The 17,846-nt window shown below is 42.5% G+C and overlaps 1 protein-coding gene across 1 annotated transcript in view; it reads left to right on the top strand.

The window, feature by feature from the left end:
• The window catches only part of LOC106581602 (nectin 1b), a 336,570-nt gene that overhangs the window by 261,599 nt on the left and 57,125 nt on the right, over positions 1-17,846 (top strand). The window contains exon 7 of the mRNA XM_045704179.2: positions 14,514-14,607. Within this exon, the coding sequence (XP_045560135.2) occupies positions 14,514-14,607 (94 nt within the window). The remainder of the gene's footprint in view (positions 1-14,513; positions 14,608-17,846) is intronic.

Consider the following 17,846-nt stretch of genomic DNA (forward strand, 5'->3'; position numbering starts at 1 on the left):
TGGTTATATAGTTATAGATATGGTTATATAATCAGTTATAGATATGGTTATACAGTTATTGACATGGTTATAAAGTTATAGATATGGTTATATAGTTATAGATATGGTTATACAGTTATAGATATGGTTATACAGTTATAGATATGGTTAAATAGTTATAGATATGGTTATATAGTTATAGATATGGTTATATAGTTATAGATATGGTTATATAGTCATATATAGATGTAGATATGGTTATACAGTTGTAGATATGTATATATAGGCAGTTATTGATATGGTTATATAGGTATAGAAAATTTCTATATCGTTATAGATATGGTTAAACAGTTATAGATATGTTTATATAGTTCTAGATATTTGTATGTAGTTATAGATATGATTATATATTTAAAGATATGATTATATAGTTTTAGATATGATTATGTAGTTAAAAATATGGTTATATAGTTGTAGGTATGATTATATAGTTATAGATATGGTAATATAGTTATAGATATGATTTTATAGTTATAATTAGGGTTATATAGTTATAGATATGATTATATAGTTATAGAAATGGCTATATAGTTATAATTATGGTTATATAGTTATAGGTATGGGTATATAGTTATATATGGTTGTATAGCTTTAGATACGATTATATAGTTGTAGATAGGGATATATAGTTATAGATATGATTATGTAGTTGTAGATATGATTATAGAGTTATATACACAGTTATATACAGTGGGGGAAAAAGTATTTGATCCCCTGCTGATTTTGTACGTTTGCCCACTGACAAAGAAAGGATCAGTCTATAATTTGAATGGGAGGTTTATTTTAACAGTGAGAGACAGAATAACAACAAAAATATCCAGAAAAACACATGTCAAAAATGTTATAAATTGATTTGCATTTTAATGAGGGAAATAAGTATTTGACCCACTCTCAATCAGAAAGATTTCTGGCTCCCAGGTGTCTTTTATACAGGTAACGAGCTGAGATTAGGAGCACACTCTTAAAGGGAGTGCTCCTAACCGCAGCTTGTTACCTGTAAAAAAGACACCTGTCCACAGAAGCAATCAATCAATCAGATTCCAAACTCTCCACCATGGCCAAGACCAAAGAGCTCTCCAAGGATGTCAGGGACAAGATTGTAGACCTACACAAGGCTGGAATGGGCTACAAGACCATCGCCAAGCAGCTTGGTGAGAAGGTGACAACATTTGGTGCGATTATTCGCAAATGGAAGAAACACAAAAGAACTGTCAATCTCCCTCGGCCTGGGGCTCCATGCAAGATCTCACCTCGTGGAGTTGCAATGATCATGAGAACGGTGAGGATTCAGCCCAGAACTACACGGGAGGATCTTGTCAATGATCTCAAGGTAGCTGGGACCATAGTCACCAAGAAAACAATTGGTAACACACTAGCGCCCGCAAGGTCCCCCTGCTCAAGAATACATATACAGGCCCGTCTGAAGTCTGCCAATGAACATCTGAATGACTCAGAGGACAACTGGGTGAAAGTGTTGTGGTCAGATGAGACCAAAATGGAGCTTTTTGACATCAACTCAACTCGCCGTGTTTGGAGGAGGAGGAATGCTGCCTATGAACCCAAGAACACCATCTCCATAGTCAAACATGGAGGTGGAAACATTATGCTTTGAGGGTGTTTTTCTGCTAAGGGGACAGGACACTTCACCGCATCAAAGGGACGATGGACGGGGCGATGTACCGTCACATCTTGGGTGAAAACCTCCTTCCCTCAGCCAGGGCATTGAAAATGGGTCGTGGATGGGTATTCCAGCATGACAATGACCCAAAACCCACGGCCAAGGCAACAAAGGAGTGGCTCAAGAAGAAGCACATTAAGGTCCTGGAGTGGCCTAGTCAGTCTCCAGACCTTAATCCCATAGAAAATCTGTGGAGGGAGCTGAAGGTTCGAGTTGCCAAACGTCAGCCTCGAAACCTTAATGACTTGGAGAAGATCTGCAAAGAGGAGTGGGACAAAATCCCTCCTGAGATGTGTGCAAACCTGGTGGCCAACTACAAGAAACATCTGACCTCTGTGATTGCCAACAAGGGTTTTGCCACCAACTACTAAGTCATGTTTTGCAGAGGGGTCAAATACTTATTTCCCTCATTAAAATGCAAATCATTTTATAACATTTTTGACATGCGTTTTTCTGGATTTTTTGTTGTTATTCTGTCTCTCACTGTTCAAATAAACCTACTACTAAAATTATAGACTGATCATTTCTTTCTAAGTGGGCAAACGTACAAAATCAGCAGGGGATCAAATACTTTTTTCCCACACTGTAGTTATTGAAACTGTTATATAGTTAAATATATGGTTATATAGCTATAGATACGGTTATATAGTTATAGATGCTATTATATAGTTATATATATAGTTATAGATATGGTTATATAGGAATAGATATGGTTATATAGTTATTGGTGTGGATATATAGGTATGGATATGATGATATAGATACAGATATGATTATATAGCTATAGATATGCTTATATCGTTTTTTTATATGGTTATTTAGATGTTGATATGATTATATAGTTATAGACATGGTTATATATGTATAGATATCGTTATATAATTATTGACATTAATATAGTTATGTATGGCTATATAGTTATATATATGGTTATATAGTTATAAAGGACATTATATATTAATATATATATATATGAGTATATAGTTGTATACATGGTCATATAGTTTTAGATATGATTATGTAGTTATAGATATGATTTTATAATTATATATATGGTTAAGTAGTTATTGATATGGTTATATAGTTATAGATATGATTATGTAGTTATAAACATGTATATATAGTTATAGACATGGTTATATAGGTAGTTATATATAAAGTTATATAGTTATGCACATGATATATAGTTATATATATGGTTATATAGTTATAAACATGTATGTAAATTTATAGATTTGGTTATATTGGTAGTTATAGATACACGTATATAGTTATAAACATGTATATATAGTTATAGATATGGTAAACGGGTAGTTATACATAGTTTTATAGTTATAAACATGTATTTATATGTATATATATTATATATGGGAAGCAATAGATACTTTTTTGTTGTTATCGATATTTATACAGTTATATAGTTATAGATATGGTTATATAGTTATAGATATGGTTATATATTTATAGATAACGTTATAATTATTATAATTATTGATATGTTTATATAGTTCTAGATTTGGCTGTATAGTTATTGATATGGTTATATAGTTATTTATTACTTTATATATTTATATATATGATTATATAGTTGTATACATGGTTATATAGTAATAGATATGGTTATATCGTTGCAGATATTGTTATATAGTTCTAGATATGATTATATAGATAACGACATGGTTAAATAGTTATAGCTATGATTATATAGTTATAGATATGGTTATATAGTTATAGATATGGTTCTATATTTATAGATATGATTATATAGTTGTAGATATGATTATATAGTTATAGATATGGTTATATAGGCAGTTACTCCTTCCGTGGCCTCCAGCTGCTCTTAAATGCTAGTAAAACCAAATGCATGCTTTTCAACCGTTCGCTGCCCGCACCCGCCCGCCCGACAAGCATCACTACCCTGGACGGTTCTGACCTAGAATATGGGGACAACTACAAATACCTGGGTGTCTGGCTAGACTGTAAACTCTCCTTCCAGACTCATATCAAACATCTCCAATCCAAAATCAAATCTAGAATCGGCTTTCTATTTCACAACAAAGCCTCCTTCACTCACGCCACCAAACTTACCCTCGTAAAACTGACTATCCTACCGATCCTCGACTTTGGCGATGTCATCTACAAAATAGCTTCCAATACTCTACTCAGCAAACTGGATGCAGTCTACCACAGTGCCATCCGTTTTGTTACCAAAGCCCCTTATACCACCCATCACTGTGACCTGTATGCTCTAGTCGGCTGGCCCTCGCTTCATATTCATCGCCAGACCAACTGGCACCAGGTCATCTACAAGTCTATGCTAGGTAAAGCTCCACCTTATCTCAGCTCATTGGTCACGATAACAACACCCACCCGTAGCACGCTCTCCAGCAGATATATCTCACTGGTCATCCCCAAAGCCAACACCTCCTTTGGCTGCCTTTCCTTCCAGTTCTCTGCTGCCAGTGACTGGAACGAATTGCAAAAATCGCTGAAGCTGGAGACTTATTTTTCCCTCACTAACTTTAAACATCAGCTACCTGAGCTGCTAACCGGTCGCTGCAGCTGTACATAGTCCATCTGTAAATTGCCCACCCAATCTACCTACCTCATCCCCATACTGTTTTTATTTACTTTCCTGCTGTTTTGTACACCAGTATCTCTACTTGCACATCATCATCTGCTCATTTATCACTCCAGTGTTAATCTGCTAAATTGTAATTCTTCGCTACAATGGCCTATTTATTGCCTACCTCCTCATGCCTTTTGCACACACTGTATATAGACTTTCTTTTTTTCTACTGTGTCATTGACTTGTTTATTGTGTTATTGGCTTGTTTATTGTTTACCTCCATGTGTAACTCTGTGTTGTTGTCTGTGTCACACTGCTTTGCTTTATCTTGGCCAGGTCGCAGTTGTAAATGAGAACTTGTTCTCAACTAGCCTACCTGGTTAAATAAAGGTGAAATAAAATAAAATAAAAAATGGTTGTTTAGTTATAGTTATGATTGTGTGGTTTGAGCAAGGCATGTGTAGTTATAGATATGATTGTGTAGTTATAGATATGATTGTGTGGTTTGAGCAAGGCATAAACCTGCTTGACAAATTGACAGACATCTTATTCTAATATTCTCTTTAGAAAATCAGCTTTACTTCAAACCAGGGATCCCGCTAACAGCTACTATTTTGTCAACGTGTCCCTATAAGTAACTTTCCATTTTTGTAAAATCCCTGTCACAAATGATTATTTTCAGTTTAGGGATTACTCATGTATCCCCCCTGAATCTCCCTGAGCATTTTGTAGTGGAGGAGGAAGGTCTTCAAGATGGAGTCTCAGTAGAGAGCAGAGGGATCTGGCTGCAGCTGTTCAGTAGAGAGCAGAGGGATCTGGCTGCAGCTGTTCAGTAGAGAGCAGAGGGATCTGGCTGCATCTGTTCAGTAGAGAGCAGAGGGATCTGGTTGTCCCACAGCTGTTCAGTAGAGAGCAGAGGGATCTGGCTGCAGCTGTTCAGTAGAGAGCAGAGGGATCTGGCTGCAGCTGTTCAATAGAGAGCAGAGGGATCTGGCTGTCCTGCAGCTGTTCAGTAGAGAGCAGAGGGATCTGGCTGCCGCTGTTCAGTAGAGAGCAGAGGGATCTGGCTGCAGCTGTTCAGTAGAGAGCAGAGGGATCTGGCTGTCCTGCAGCTGTTCAGTAGAGAGCAGAGGGATCTGGCTGCAGCTGTTCAGTAGAGAGCAGATGGATCTGGCTGTCCTGCAGCTGTTCAGTAGAGAGCAGAGGGATCTGGCTGCAGCTGTTCAGTAGAGAGCAGAGGGATCTGGCTGTCCTGCAGCTGTTCAGTAGAGAGCAGAGGGATCTGGCTGCAGCTGTTCAGTAGAGAGCAGATGGATCTGGCTGTCCTGCAGCTGTTCAGTAGAGAGCAGAGGGATCTGGCTGCAGCTGTTCAGTAGAGAACAGAGGGATCTGGCTGTCCTGCAGCTGTTCAGTAGAGAGCAGAGGGATCTGGCTGCAGCTGTTCAGTAGAGAGAAGAGGGATCTGGCTGCAGCTGTTCAGTAGAGAGCAGAGGGATCTGGTTGTCCCACAGCTGTTCAGTAGAGAGCAGAGGGATCTGGCTGCAGCTGTTCAGTAGAGAGCAGAGGGATCTGGCTGCAGCTGTTCAGTAGAGAGCAGAGGGATCTGGCTGTCCTGCAGCTGTTCAGTAGAGAGCAGAGGGATCTGGCTGCAGCTGTTCAGTAGAGAGCAGAGGGATCTGGCTGTCCTGCAGCTGTTCAGTAGAGAGCAGAAGGATCTGGTTGTCCCACAGCTGTTCAGTAGAGAGCAAAGGGATCTGGCTGGCCTGCAGCTGTTCAGTAGAGAGCAGAGGGATCTGGCTGCAGCTGTTCAGTAGAGAGCAGAGGGATCTGGCTGTCCTGCAGCTGTTCAGTAGAGAGCAGAGGGATCTGGCTGCAGCTGTTCAGTAGAGAGCAGATGGATCTGGCTGTCCTGCAGCTGTTCAGTAGAGAGCAGAGGGATCTGGCTGCAGCTGTTCAGTAGAGAGCAGAGGGATCTGGCTGCAGCTGTTCAGTAGAGAGCAGAGGGATCTGGCTGTCCTGCAGCTGTTCAGTAGAGAGCAGAGGGATCTGGCTGTCCTGCAGCTGTTCAGTAGAGAGCAGAGGGATCTGGCTGTCCTGCAGCTGTTCAGTAGAGAGCAGAGGGATCTGGCTGCAGCTGTTCAGTAGAGAGCAGATGGATCTGGCTGTCCTGCAGCTGTTCAGTAGAGAGCAGAGGGATCTGGCTGTCCTGCAGCTGTTCAGTAGAGAGCAGTGGGATATGGCTGCAGCTGTTCAGTAGAGAGCAGAGGGATCTGGCTGCAGCTGTTCAGTAGAGAGCAGAGGGATCTGGCTGCAGTTGTTCAGTAGAGAGCAGAGGGATCTGGCTGCAGCTGTTCAGTAGAGAGCAGAGGGATCTGGCTGTCCTGCAGCTGTTCAGTAGAGAGCAGAAGGATCTGGTTGTCCCACAGCTGTTCAGTAGAGAGCAGAGGGATCTGGCTGTCCTGCAGCTGTTCAGTAGAGAGCAGAGGGATCTGGCTGCAGCTGTTCAGTAGAGAGCAGAGGGATCTGGCTGTCCTGCAGCTGTTCAGTAGAGAGCAGAGGGATCTGGCTGCAGCTGTTCAGTAGAGAGCAGAGGGATCTGGCTGCAGCTGTTCAATAGAGAGCAGAGGGATCTGGCTGTCCTGCAGCTGTTCAGTAGAGAGCAGAGGGATCTGGCTGCCGCTGTTCAGTAGAGAGCAGAGGGATCTGGCTGCAGCTGTTCAGTAGAGAGCAGAGGGATCTGGCTGCAGCTGTTCAGTAGAGAGCAGAGGGATCTGGCTGTCCTGCAGCTGTTCAGTAGAGAGCAGAGGGATCTGGCTGCAGCTGTTCAGTAGAGAGCAGATGGATCTGGCTGTCCTGCAGCTGTTCAGTAGAGAGCAGAGGGATATGGCTGCAGCTGTTCAGTAGAGAGCAGAGGGATCTGGCTGCAGCTGTTCAGTAGAGAGCAGAGGGATCTGGCTGCAGTTGTTCAGTAGAGAGCAGAGGGATCTGGCTGCATCTGTTCAGTAGAGAGCAGAGGGATCTGGCTGCAGCTGTTCAGTAGAGAGCAGAGGGAACTCTCTGTCCCGCAGCAGAATGAATGTAACTCATGGTTCTCTTCTCCTCTGTTTCTCTGCCTGGTCTGTGCTTGGTCTCCACAATGCTCTGGTTAGCTGGGGCTACAGCCGCTTGTCGTTTTTCATTAGTGTCTTCCTATCACAAAGTCACGCTGGCTGCTTCCCCATCCTATGTAGCTTTAGGTACATACATACTACATAAGTTGTTGTTGTGACTGATCAGGTTGCTGGTGTTGTTGATCAAAGTGTTGTTTTCTCACGTTAGTGGATGTGCACATTGTTAGCTGTTGCTGTAGGTCTGAGTTTACAACAAGACCAGTTCATTGTGGAGGCACGTTTGAATATGACAGCGTGTAACTAACTCTCAGTAGATATCGTTATGTTATTCTGGGAATTTCAATTCCAACACTGTAGCATCAGTAACTAGCTAATTCCTCCACCTATGGAAAACACTACTACTATTATTACTACTACTACTACTACTGCTGCTACTACTACTACTACTACTACTACTACTACTACTACTACCACTACTACTGCCACTACTACTACTACTACTACTACTACTACTACCACTACTACTACCACTACTACTACTACTACTACCACTACTACTACTACTACTACTACTACTACTACTACTACTACTACCACTACTACTGCCACTACTACTACTACTACTACTACTACTACTACTACCACTACTACTACTACCACTACTACTGCCACTACTACTACTACTACTACCACTACTACTACTACCACTACTACTACTACTACTACTACTACTACTACTACTACTACCACTACTACTGCCACTACTACTACTACTACTACTACTACTACTACTACCACTACTACTACCACCACTACTACTACTACTACTACTACTACTACTACTACTACTACTACTGCCACTACTACTACCACTACTACTACTACTACTACTACTACTACTACTACTACTACTACCACTACTACTGCCACTACTACTACTACTACTACTACTACTACCACTACTACTACCACTACTACTACTACTACTACTACTACTACCACTCCTACTGCCACTACTACTGCCACTACTACTACTACTACTACTACTACTACTACCACTACTACTACCACTACTACTACTACTACTACTACTACTACTACTACTACTACTACTACCACTACTACTGCCACTACTACTACTACTACTACTACTACTACTACTACCACTACTACTGCCACTACTACTACTACTACTACTACTACTACTACTACTACTACCACTACTACTACTACTACTACCACTACTACCACTACTACTGCCACTACTACTGCCACTACTACTACTACTACTACTACTACTACTACTACTACTACTACCACTACTACTACCACTACTACTACTACTACTACTACTACTACTACTACTACCACTACTACTGCCACTACTACTACTACTACTACTACTACTACTACTACTACTACTACTACTACCACTACTACTACTACTACTGCCACTACTACTGCCACTACTACTACTACTACTACTACTACTACTACTACTACTACTACCACTACTACTGCCACTACTACTACTACTACTACTACTACTACTACCACTACTACTACCACTACTACTACTACTACTACTACTACTACTACCACTACTACTACCACTACTACTACTACTACTACTACTACTACTACTACTACTACTACTACTACTACTACTGCCACTACTACTACTACTACTACTACTACTACTACTACTACTACTACGGACTTACCAAACAACCATTTATTATTTCTATGTCTACAAACGTTTGTTGATTTGTGCTCCGTCTATCTTTAGTTTTACAAGGTTTTCCTTATCCATGTTGTGTTATTAACCTTGTACTGCAGTGGACTAAATCAGGGTCAAACAGGTTTATTTAACCTTTTACTTAGAAGCAAATGCATTCACCTCACACACATGGTTATGGGCTCAGAAAAGAGAAGACACCTGGACCATGTCAGATATAGAGTTGTAATGTATTACATTTTGAGTTTGCATCCCAATATTACACTTTATAAACATCACAGAAGACTGAAATATAACAAAACAGTTTGACATAGAAACCAGATTTTAAGTTGGTTGTTTGAAAAAGTTACTAATTATGAAAAATATTCACAACATTCCACCTATGAGACCAGTAGGTTTATTGACTGCAGGAATGGGCGTCATGAACTATATCTAAATAATGTGAACCATGGATGTTAAAGCCATGGCAATACCTCAAGATGGTATGACATAATATAAGGAAAGGAAGGCCAAACATTGTATCTCATGTACCTAATTGGATCAATACAGGCATTTATTTTTCCAGTATAGTTCACATAAAACAAAATATGTTGTTATTATGTTTTATTGTTGTATTCCTTTGAAGACAGATAATATCTGTCTTCTAGACCAGTCTGTCACTTACCTCCACAAATACATCTAAAAAAGACATTAAACATTCAACCTAATGAAGACAGACAGTTTAGTATTTTTTCAAGGAATGTTTTTCTAACAGGGGGGGGGGTGTGTGTGTGTGTGTGTGTGTGTGTGTATCTCTGTGTGTGTGTGTGCGTGCGTGTGTGTGTGTGTGCATGTGTGCGTGTGTGTGTGTCCGTGTGCGTGTGTGTGTGTGTATCTCTGTGTGTGTGTGGTGTGTGTGTGTGTGTGTGTGTGTGTCCGTGTGTGTGTGTGTGTGTATCTGTGTGTGTGTGTGTGTATCTGTGTGTGTGCGTGCGTGCGTGCGCGCGTGTGTGATTGTCGCTGACTCAGTCGAAGTCGCTTAACTCAAAGTTTTAACAAGTAGGTCGGACCAGATCTGAAGCAATCATAGACATCTATGTTAACAATTTTGGACTGCACAGTATACAATAGAGAACAGCAGAGTACAGTACAGAAAAGTACAGTGTATTCATTACTGTACAATAAATAAAAAGAGTGTATTTGGTACATTACAGTACAGAAAAGAAAATGTGTGTATTCAGTACATTACAGTACAGTACAGTACAGCAAAGAAAATGAGAGTGTATTCAGTACAGTACAGTACAGTACAGCAAATAAAATGTGTGTATTCAGTACATTACAGTACAGTTCAGTACAGCAAAGAAAATGAGAGTGTATTCAGTACAATACAGTTAAATAAAGTAGAGAATATTCAGTACAGTACAGTAAAGACAAGTAGAGTGTATTTAGTGCAGTACAGTACAGATAATTTGAGTGTATTCAGTACATTACAGTAAAGTAGAGTGTATTGTGTACAGTAAAGAAAAGAAAAGCAGAATGTATTCAGTACAGTACAGTAAATTAAAGTAGAGTGTATTGAGTTCAGTACAGTAAAGAAAAATAGTTTATTCAGTACAGCAAAGTAAAGTAGAGTTTATTCAGTACAGTACAGTAATGAAAAGTAGATTGTATTAAGTACAGTACAGTGTAGAAATAACATGTGTTTATTCCGTACAATAAAGAAAAGTAGTGAATTTGGTACAGTATAGTAAAGAAAAGTAGAGTGTATTCAGCACAGTTCAGTACAGTAAAGCAAATTAGAGTGTATTCAGTACAGTACTTTACAAAAATGTAGAGAATCTTCAGTACAGTAAAGTAAAGAAAAGTAGAGTGTGTTCAATACAGTACAGTAAATAAAAGTAGAGTATTCAGTACAGCTCAGTACAGTGTCGAAAAGTAGAGCGTATTTAGTATAGTACAGTATAGATAAGTTGAGTTTTCAGTACAGTACATCACAATAATGTAGAGAATATTCAGTACAGTACAGTACAGTAAAGAAAAATAGAGTATATTCAAATCAAATTTATTTGTCACGTACACATGGTTAGTAGGTGTTAATGCAAGTGTAGCGAAATGCTTGTGCATAGTTTCCTAGGAACGCGAAGCGAGGCGGCCATCTCTGTCGGCGCCGGAAGTAACTCGAGTACTTCAGTACAGTACATTACAATAAAGTAGTGTATTCAGTAAAGCACAGTAAATAAAAGTAGAGTGTATTCAGTACAGTACAGTTAAGTAGTGTTAGCACTGACTAACTAAACTGAACCCCCACCCCAGGAGGGGGCGCCACCGTCGTGCCAGTAGTGTTAGCACTGTGTGTGAGAACAAGGATATAACCTACATGAACTGTCTGGAAACAACAGAATAACCAACATGAAAGAACGAGTTAAGTGGGGCACAGCCCGTTACAGAGACCTAAACTGCCCTGCCCATTAAAGAGGCCCAAACTGCCCTGCCCATTAAAGAGGCCCAAACTGCCCTGCCCATTAAAGAGGCCCAAACTGCCCTGCCCATTAAAGAGGCCCAAACTGCCCTGCCCATTAAAGAGGCCCACAGTGTGCTGCCCATTAATCAAAGTTCCTTTAGCCCTTTTTCAACTTTTCACCTTCCAGATCAAATCTAAGACAAACTACAGACAAGCCTTCCAGCCCCAACAGGGTGGGACAATACAACCCCTGATGCAGCCCCAACAGGGTGGGACAATACTACCCCTGATGCAGCCCCAACAGGGTGGGACAATACTACCCCTGATGCAGCCCCAACAGGGTGGGACAATACTACCCCTGATGCAGCCCCAACAGGGTGGGACAATACTACCCCTGATGCAGCCCCAACAGGGTGGGACAATACTACCCCTGATGCAGCCCCAACAGGGTGGGACAATACTACCCCTGATGCAGCCCCAACAGGGTGGGACAATACTACCCCTGATGCAGCCCCAACAGGGTGGGACAATACTACCCCTGATGCAGCCCCAACAGGGTGGGACAATACTACCCCTGATGCAGCCCCAACAGGGTGGGACAATACTACCCCTGATGCAGCCCCAACAGGGTGGGACAATACTACCCCTGATGCAGCCCCAACAGGGTGGGACAATACTACCCCTGATGCAGCCCCAACAGGGTGGGACAATACAACCCCTGATGCAGCCCCAACAGGGTGGGACAATACTACCCCTGATGCAGCCCCAACAGGGTGGGACAATACTACCCCTGATGCAGCCCCAACAGGGTGGGACAATACTACCCCTGATGCAGCCCCAACAGGGTGGGACAATACTACCCCTGATGCAGCCCCAACAGGGTGGGACAATACTACCCCTGATGCAGCCCCAACAGGGTGGGACAATACAACCCCTGATGCAGCCCCAACAGGGTGGGACAATACAACCCCTGATGCAGCCCCAACAGGGTGGGACAATACAACCCCTGATGCAGCCCCAACAGGGTGGGACAATACAACCCCTGATGCAGCCCCAAAAGGGTGGGACACAGTAATTGGAGTCTCATCGTTCCAATTGTTTAAAGAGGATCCAATTTATGCCATGAGACAGGAGAGCAGAGGGAAGCAGAGGACATCAGAGAGAAGCAGAGGGAAGCAGAGGGAAGCAGAGGGAAGCAGAAAGACATTGATAGGTACGTTGCTAGGTGTAAATACCACAGAGGGAAGCAGAGGACATCAGAGAGAAGCAGAGGGAAGCAGAGGGAAGCAGAGGGACATTGATAGGTAAGTTGCTAGGTGTAAATACCACAGAGGGAAGCAGAGGGAAGCAGAGGGACATTGATAGGTACGTTGCTAGGTGTAAATACCACAGAGGGAAGCAGAGGGACATTGATAGGTACGTTGCTAGGTGTAAATACCATAGAGGGAAGCAGAGGGAAGTTGCTAGGTGCAATTACTACAGAGGGAAGCAGAGGACATCGGGAGCAGGGAAGCAGAAGGACATTGATAGGTATGTTGCTAGGTGTAAATACCACAGAGGGAAGCAGAGGGAAGTTGCTAGGTGTAAATACTACAGAGGGAAGCAGAGGGAAGTTGCTAGGTGTAAATACTACAGAGGGAAGCAGAGGGAAGTTGCTAGGTGTAAATACTACAGAGGGAAGCAGAGGGAAGTTGCTAGGTGTAAATACTACAGAGAAAAGATCCCATCCCTCAAACATGTCGTCTGTCATCTACTGACACATTATCAGCCTTTATGAAAGATAATGAACCCGAAGACAGAGAGAGCTGTGTACCTATACCTACACAAAGGTGATATCTGCACTGAATAAAAATATAAACGCAACATGTAAAGTGTTGTTCCCATGTTTTATAAGCTGAAATAAAAGATCCCAGAAATGTTCCAAACAAACAAAAAGCTTATTTTTCTCAAATTATGTGCACAGATTTATTAACATCCCTGTTAGTGAGCTTTTCGCCTCTACCAAGATAATCCAGCCACCTGACAGGTGTGGTATATCAAGAAGCTGACTAAACAGCACGGTCATTACACAGGTGCACCTTGTGCTGAGGACAATAAAAGGCCACTCTAAACGTTTTGTCACACAACACAATGCCACAGATGTCTCAAGTTTTGAGCGTGCGTTTGGCATGCTGACTGTAGGAATGTCCAACAGTGCTATTTCCAAACGATGTAATGTTAATTTCTCTACCATAAGCCACCTCCAACATCATTTTAAGAAATTTGGCAGTACGTCCAACCGGGCTCACCACCGGGCGTCGTGTGGGCGAGCGGTTTGCTCATGTCAACGTTGTGAACAGAGTGTCCGTTGGTGGTAGGGTTATGGTATTTACATTTACATTTAAAAACAATAACAATAACAGCAGTTTAAAATGGTTAACTTTATCTTATCAACAGAGACATACAGTGTCAGTCCCAGGAGGAGATCAGGTCAGATTGAGTCAGAGTATATCCATGTCACTGTGTCCAGTGTGAGATACCAGAGGACTACACAGCCTGTCCGTCCTGAGGACTTGATTCATAATCATCAGTCTCCCTGCACAATCACACCCCTCCCTCCCCTCGTCCCCTCACCTCAGAGTCCAATCAGCCAATCACAGTCGGGTCTGGTCTCATTAGAGCGCTCAGTCATTCAAAAGGGCAGAAAGGGTGGACAAACAGGAAATGGCTGCTGCTGCTGGCCCCACGGTCTGTCGGAACACGATGGTTGATGTCTGTCAGAACTCCGTCCGAACGATGGAGGGTAGAGGGAGAGAGAGACCAAGGCAAGTGCAGCCAGACAGCTTCTCATTACTGCAGTCATACAGGTTGAGTGGTGGGAGCAGGCTGGAGTGGTAGAGGTGGAAAGCCCTCACTGTGCAGAGTGTCATGTTCTTCTTCTGTCCCTTCTGTGATAACAGGACCGACCTCCCGCCCGCCCACAAGCCGGCCCCTCCCCCACCCCAAAAGAGGAGCAGTGATTTGAAGGGCCACTTGACATCCGATGACATCCAGGTAAGATCCTCCTCAAATCACCCGCTCAGTGTCCCAAATGGCAGCCTATTCCCTTTATAGGCCATGTGTGTCCTGGTCTAAAGTAGTGCTCTATATAGGGAATAGGGTCCCATTTGGCCCTGGTCTAAAGTAGTGCTCTATATCGGGAATAGGGTCCCATTTGGCCCTGGTCTAAAGTAGTGCTCTATATAGGGAATAGGGTTCCATTTGGGAGGAAACTTGTAACTTTTATCCTCTCCCGACATGATGTGTCTGGTTAGGTGGCTGGCATATCCTGAAAGACTGCCAGCCTATCTCTCTGTCTCTCTCTCTGTCTGCCTGCCTGCCTGCCTGCCTGCCTATCTGCCTGTCTGTCTGTCTGTCTGTCTGTCTGTCTGTCTGTCTGTCTGTCTGTCTGTCTGTCTGTCTGTCTGTCTGTCTGTCTGTCTGCCTGCCTGTCTGTCTGTCTGTCTGTCTGTCTGTCTGCCTGCCTGCCTGCCTGCCTGCCTGCCTGCCTGCCTGCCTGCCTGCCTGCCTGCCTGCCTGCCTGCCTGCCTGCCTGCCTGCCTGCCTGCCTGCCTGCCTGCCTGCCTGTCTGTGTTTTCTTTCATTAACCTTCTACTTTCTGTCACATTGACGACTAGAACACATACTGAGTTTGAGCAGTGTTTCATATTAATTAATTAATTAAATAAGTAATCTTGCTCATTTTTGTACTGAATGTCTGTATTAAATGCAATGGCAGCAAGAGAAAACCAGTCCAGAATATATTTCCTGTGGTGTTGTTTAGATTACTAATCGTGACGTTGGGACTATAAGGTTCTACGCCAGCCCAGAATATATTTCCTGTTGTGTTGTTTAGATTAGGTTCCATCTGACAGTTTGTTCAAAAATCAGGTGGTTCTTAGGTGGTTCTTTGCAAATCAAATCAAATCAAATGTATTTGGTTAGCAGGTGTTAATGCAAGTGTAGCGAAATGCTTGTGCTTCTAGTTCCGACCATGCAGTAATATCTAACAAGTAATCTACCAATTCCACAACAACTACCTTGTACACACAAGTGTAAAGGAATGAATACGAATATGTACATAAAAATACATAAATGAGTGATGGCCGAACGGCATAGGCAAGATGCAGTAGATGGTATGGAGTACAGTATATACATATGAGATGAGTAATGTAGGTTATGAAAACATTATATAAAGTGGCATTGTTTAAAGTGGCTAGTGATACATCTAATTACATCAAGATGGCAAGATGCAGTAGATGGTATGGTGTACAGTATATACATATGAGATGAATAATGTAGGTTATGTAAACATTATCTAATTTAAATAATATAAAGTGGCAAGTGATAAATTGATTACATCAATTTTCCCATTATTAAAGTGGCTTGATTTGAGTCAGTATGTTGGCAGCAGCCACTCAACGTTAGTGATGGCCTTGAGATAGAAGCTGTTTTTCAGTCTCTCGGTCCCAGCTTTGATGCACCTGTACTGACCTCGCCTTCTGGATGATAGCGGGGTGAAGAGGCAGTGGCTCGGGTGGTTGCTGTCCTTGATGATCTTTTTGGCCTTCCTGTGACATCGGGTGGTGTAGGTGTCCTGGAGGGCAGGTAGTTTGCCCCCGGTGATGTGTTGTGCAGACCTCACCACCCTCTGGAGAGCCTTCCGGTTGTGGGCGGAGCAGCTGCCGTACCAGGCGGTGATACAGCCCGACAGGATGCTCTCGATTGTGCATCTGTAAAAGTTAGAGTGTTTTTGGTGACAAGCCAAATTTCTTCAGCCTCCTGAGGTTGAAGAGGCGCTACTGCGCCTTCTTCACCACGCTGTCTGTGTGGGTGGACCATTTCAGTTTGTCCGTGATGTGTACGCCGAGGAACTTAAAACTCTCCACCCTCTCCACTACTGTCCCGTCGATGTGGATAGGGGGCTGCTCCCTCTGCTGTTTCCTGAAGTCCACGATCATCTCCTTTGTTTTGTTGACATTGAGTGCGAGGTTATTTTCCTGACACCACACTCCGAGAGCCCTCACCTCCTCCCTGTAGGCCGTCTCGTCGTTGTTGGTAATCAAGCCTACCACTGTAGTGTCGTCTGCAAACTTGATGATTGAGTTGGATGCGTGCATGGCCACGCAGTCGTGGGTGAACAGGGAGTACAGGAGAGGGCTGAGAACGCACCCTTGTGGGGCCCCAGTGTTGAGGATCAGCGGGGTGGAGATGTTGTTACCTACCCTCACCACCTGGGGGCGGCCCGTCAGGAAGTCCAGGACCCAGTTGCACAGAGTGGGGTCGAGACCCAGGGTCTCAAGCTTAACCTCTTGGGGCTAGGTGGGACGCTAGCGTGCCACCCGTGGTGCACTCCATCAACAGCAGGTGCATTTCAAGAGCGGCAAATTTGAATCCAAATAAATGTCAAAATTCAAATTTTTCAAAAATACAACTATTTTACACCATTTGAAAGATAAACATCTCCTTAATCTAACCACGTTTTACGATTTCAAAAAGGTTTTACGGCGAAAGCATAAATTTAGAGTATGTTAGGACAGTACATTTACAAGAGTTGTGTGTAATGTTTTGTCAAGTCAAAGACAGGGTCACCAAAACCATAAAACCAGCTAAAATGATGCACTAACCTTTTACAATCTCCATCAGATGACACTCCTAGGACATTATGTTAGACAATGCATGCATTTTTAGTTCTATCAAGTTCATATTTATATCCAAAAACAGCGTTTTACTATGGCATTGATGTTGAGGAAATCGTTTCCCTCCAATAACCGGCAGTCAAGTCAGCGTCACAAATTAAATAATTAAAATTAGAAAACATTGGTAAAATATTATATTGTCATTTAAAGAATTATAGATTTACATCTCTTGAACTCAATCAACTTGCCAGATTTAAAAATAACCTTACTGGGAAATCACACTTTGCAATAATCTGAGCACTGCGCCCAGAAAAATACGCGTTGCGATACAGACTAGACGTCATGTTGGGGAGATCTAAAATCGAAAATACTATGTAAATAATCCATTACCTTTGATTCTCTTCATCAGATGTCACTTCCAGGTATCAGAGGTCCATAACGAATGTAGTTTTGTTCAAAAAAGCTCATCATTTATGTCCAAAAATCTCCGTCTCGTTAGCACATGATGTAAGCCAGCCGGACTTCTCGTCATGAACGAGGGGAAAAAATATATTTCCGTTCGTTCAAACATGTCAAACGTTGTATAGCATAAATCATTAGGGCCTTTTTTAACCA

The sequence above is a fragment of the Salmo salar genome, chromosome 20 (genome assembly GCF_965601325.2).
Source record: "Salmo salar chromosome 20, fSalSal1, whole genome shotgun sequence".
Classification (NCBI taxonomy): Eukaryota; Metazoa; Chordata; class Actinopteri; order Salmoniformes; family Salmonidae; genus Salmo; species Salmo salar.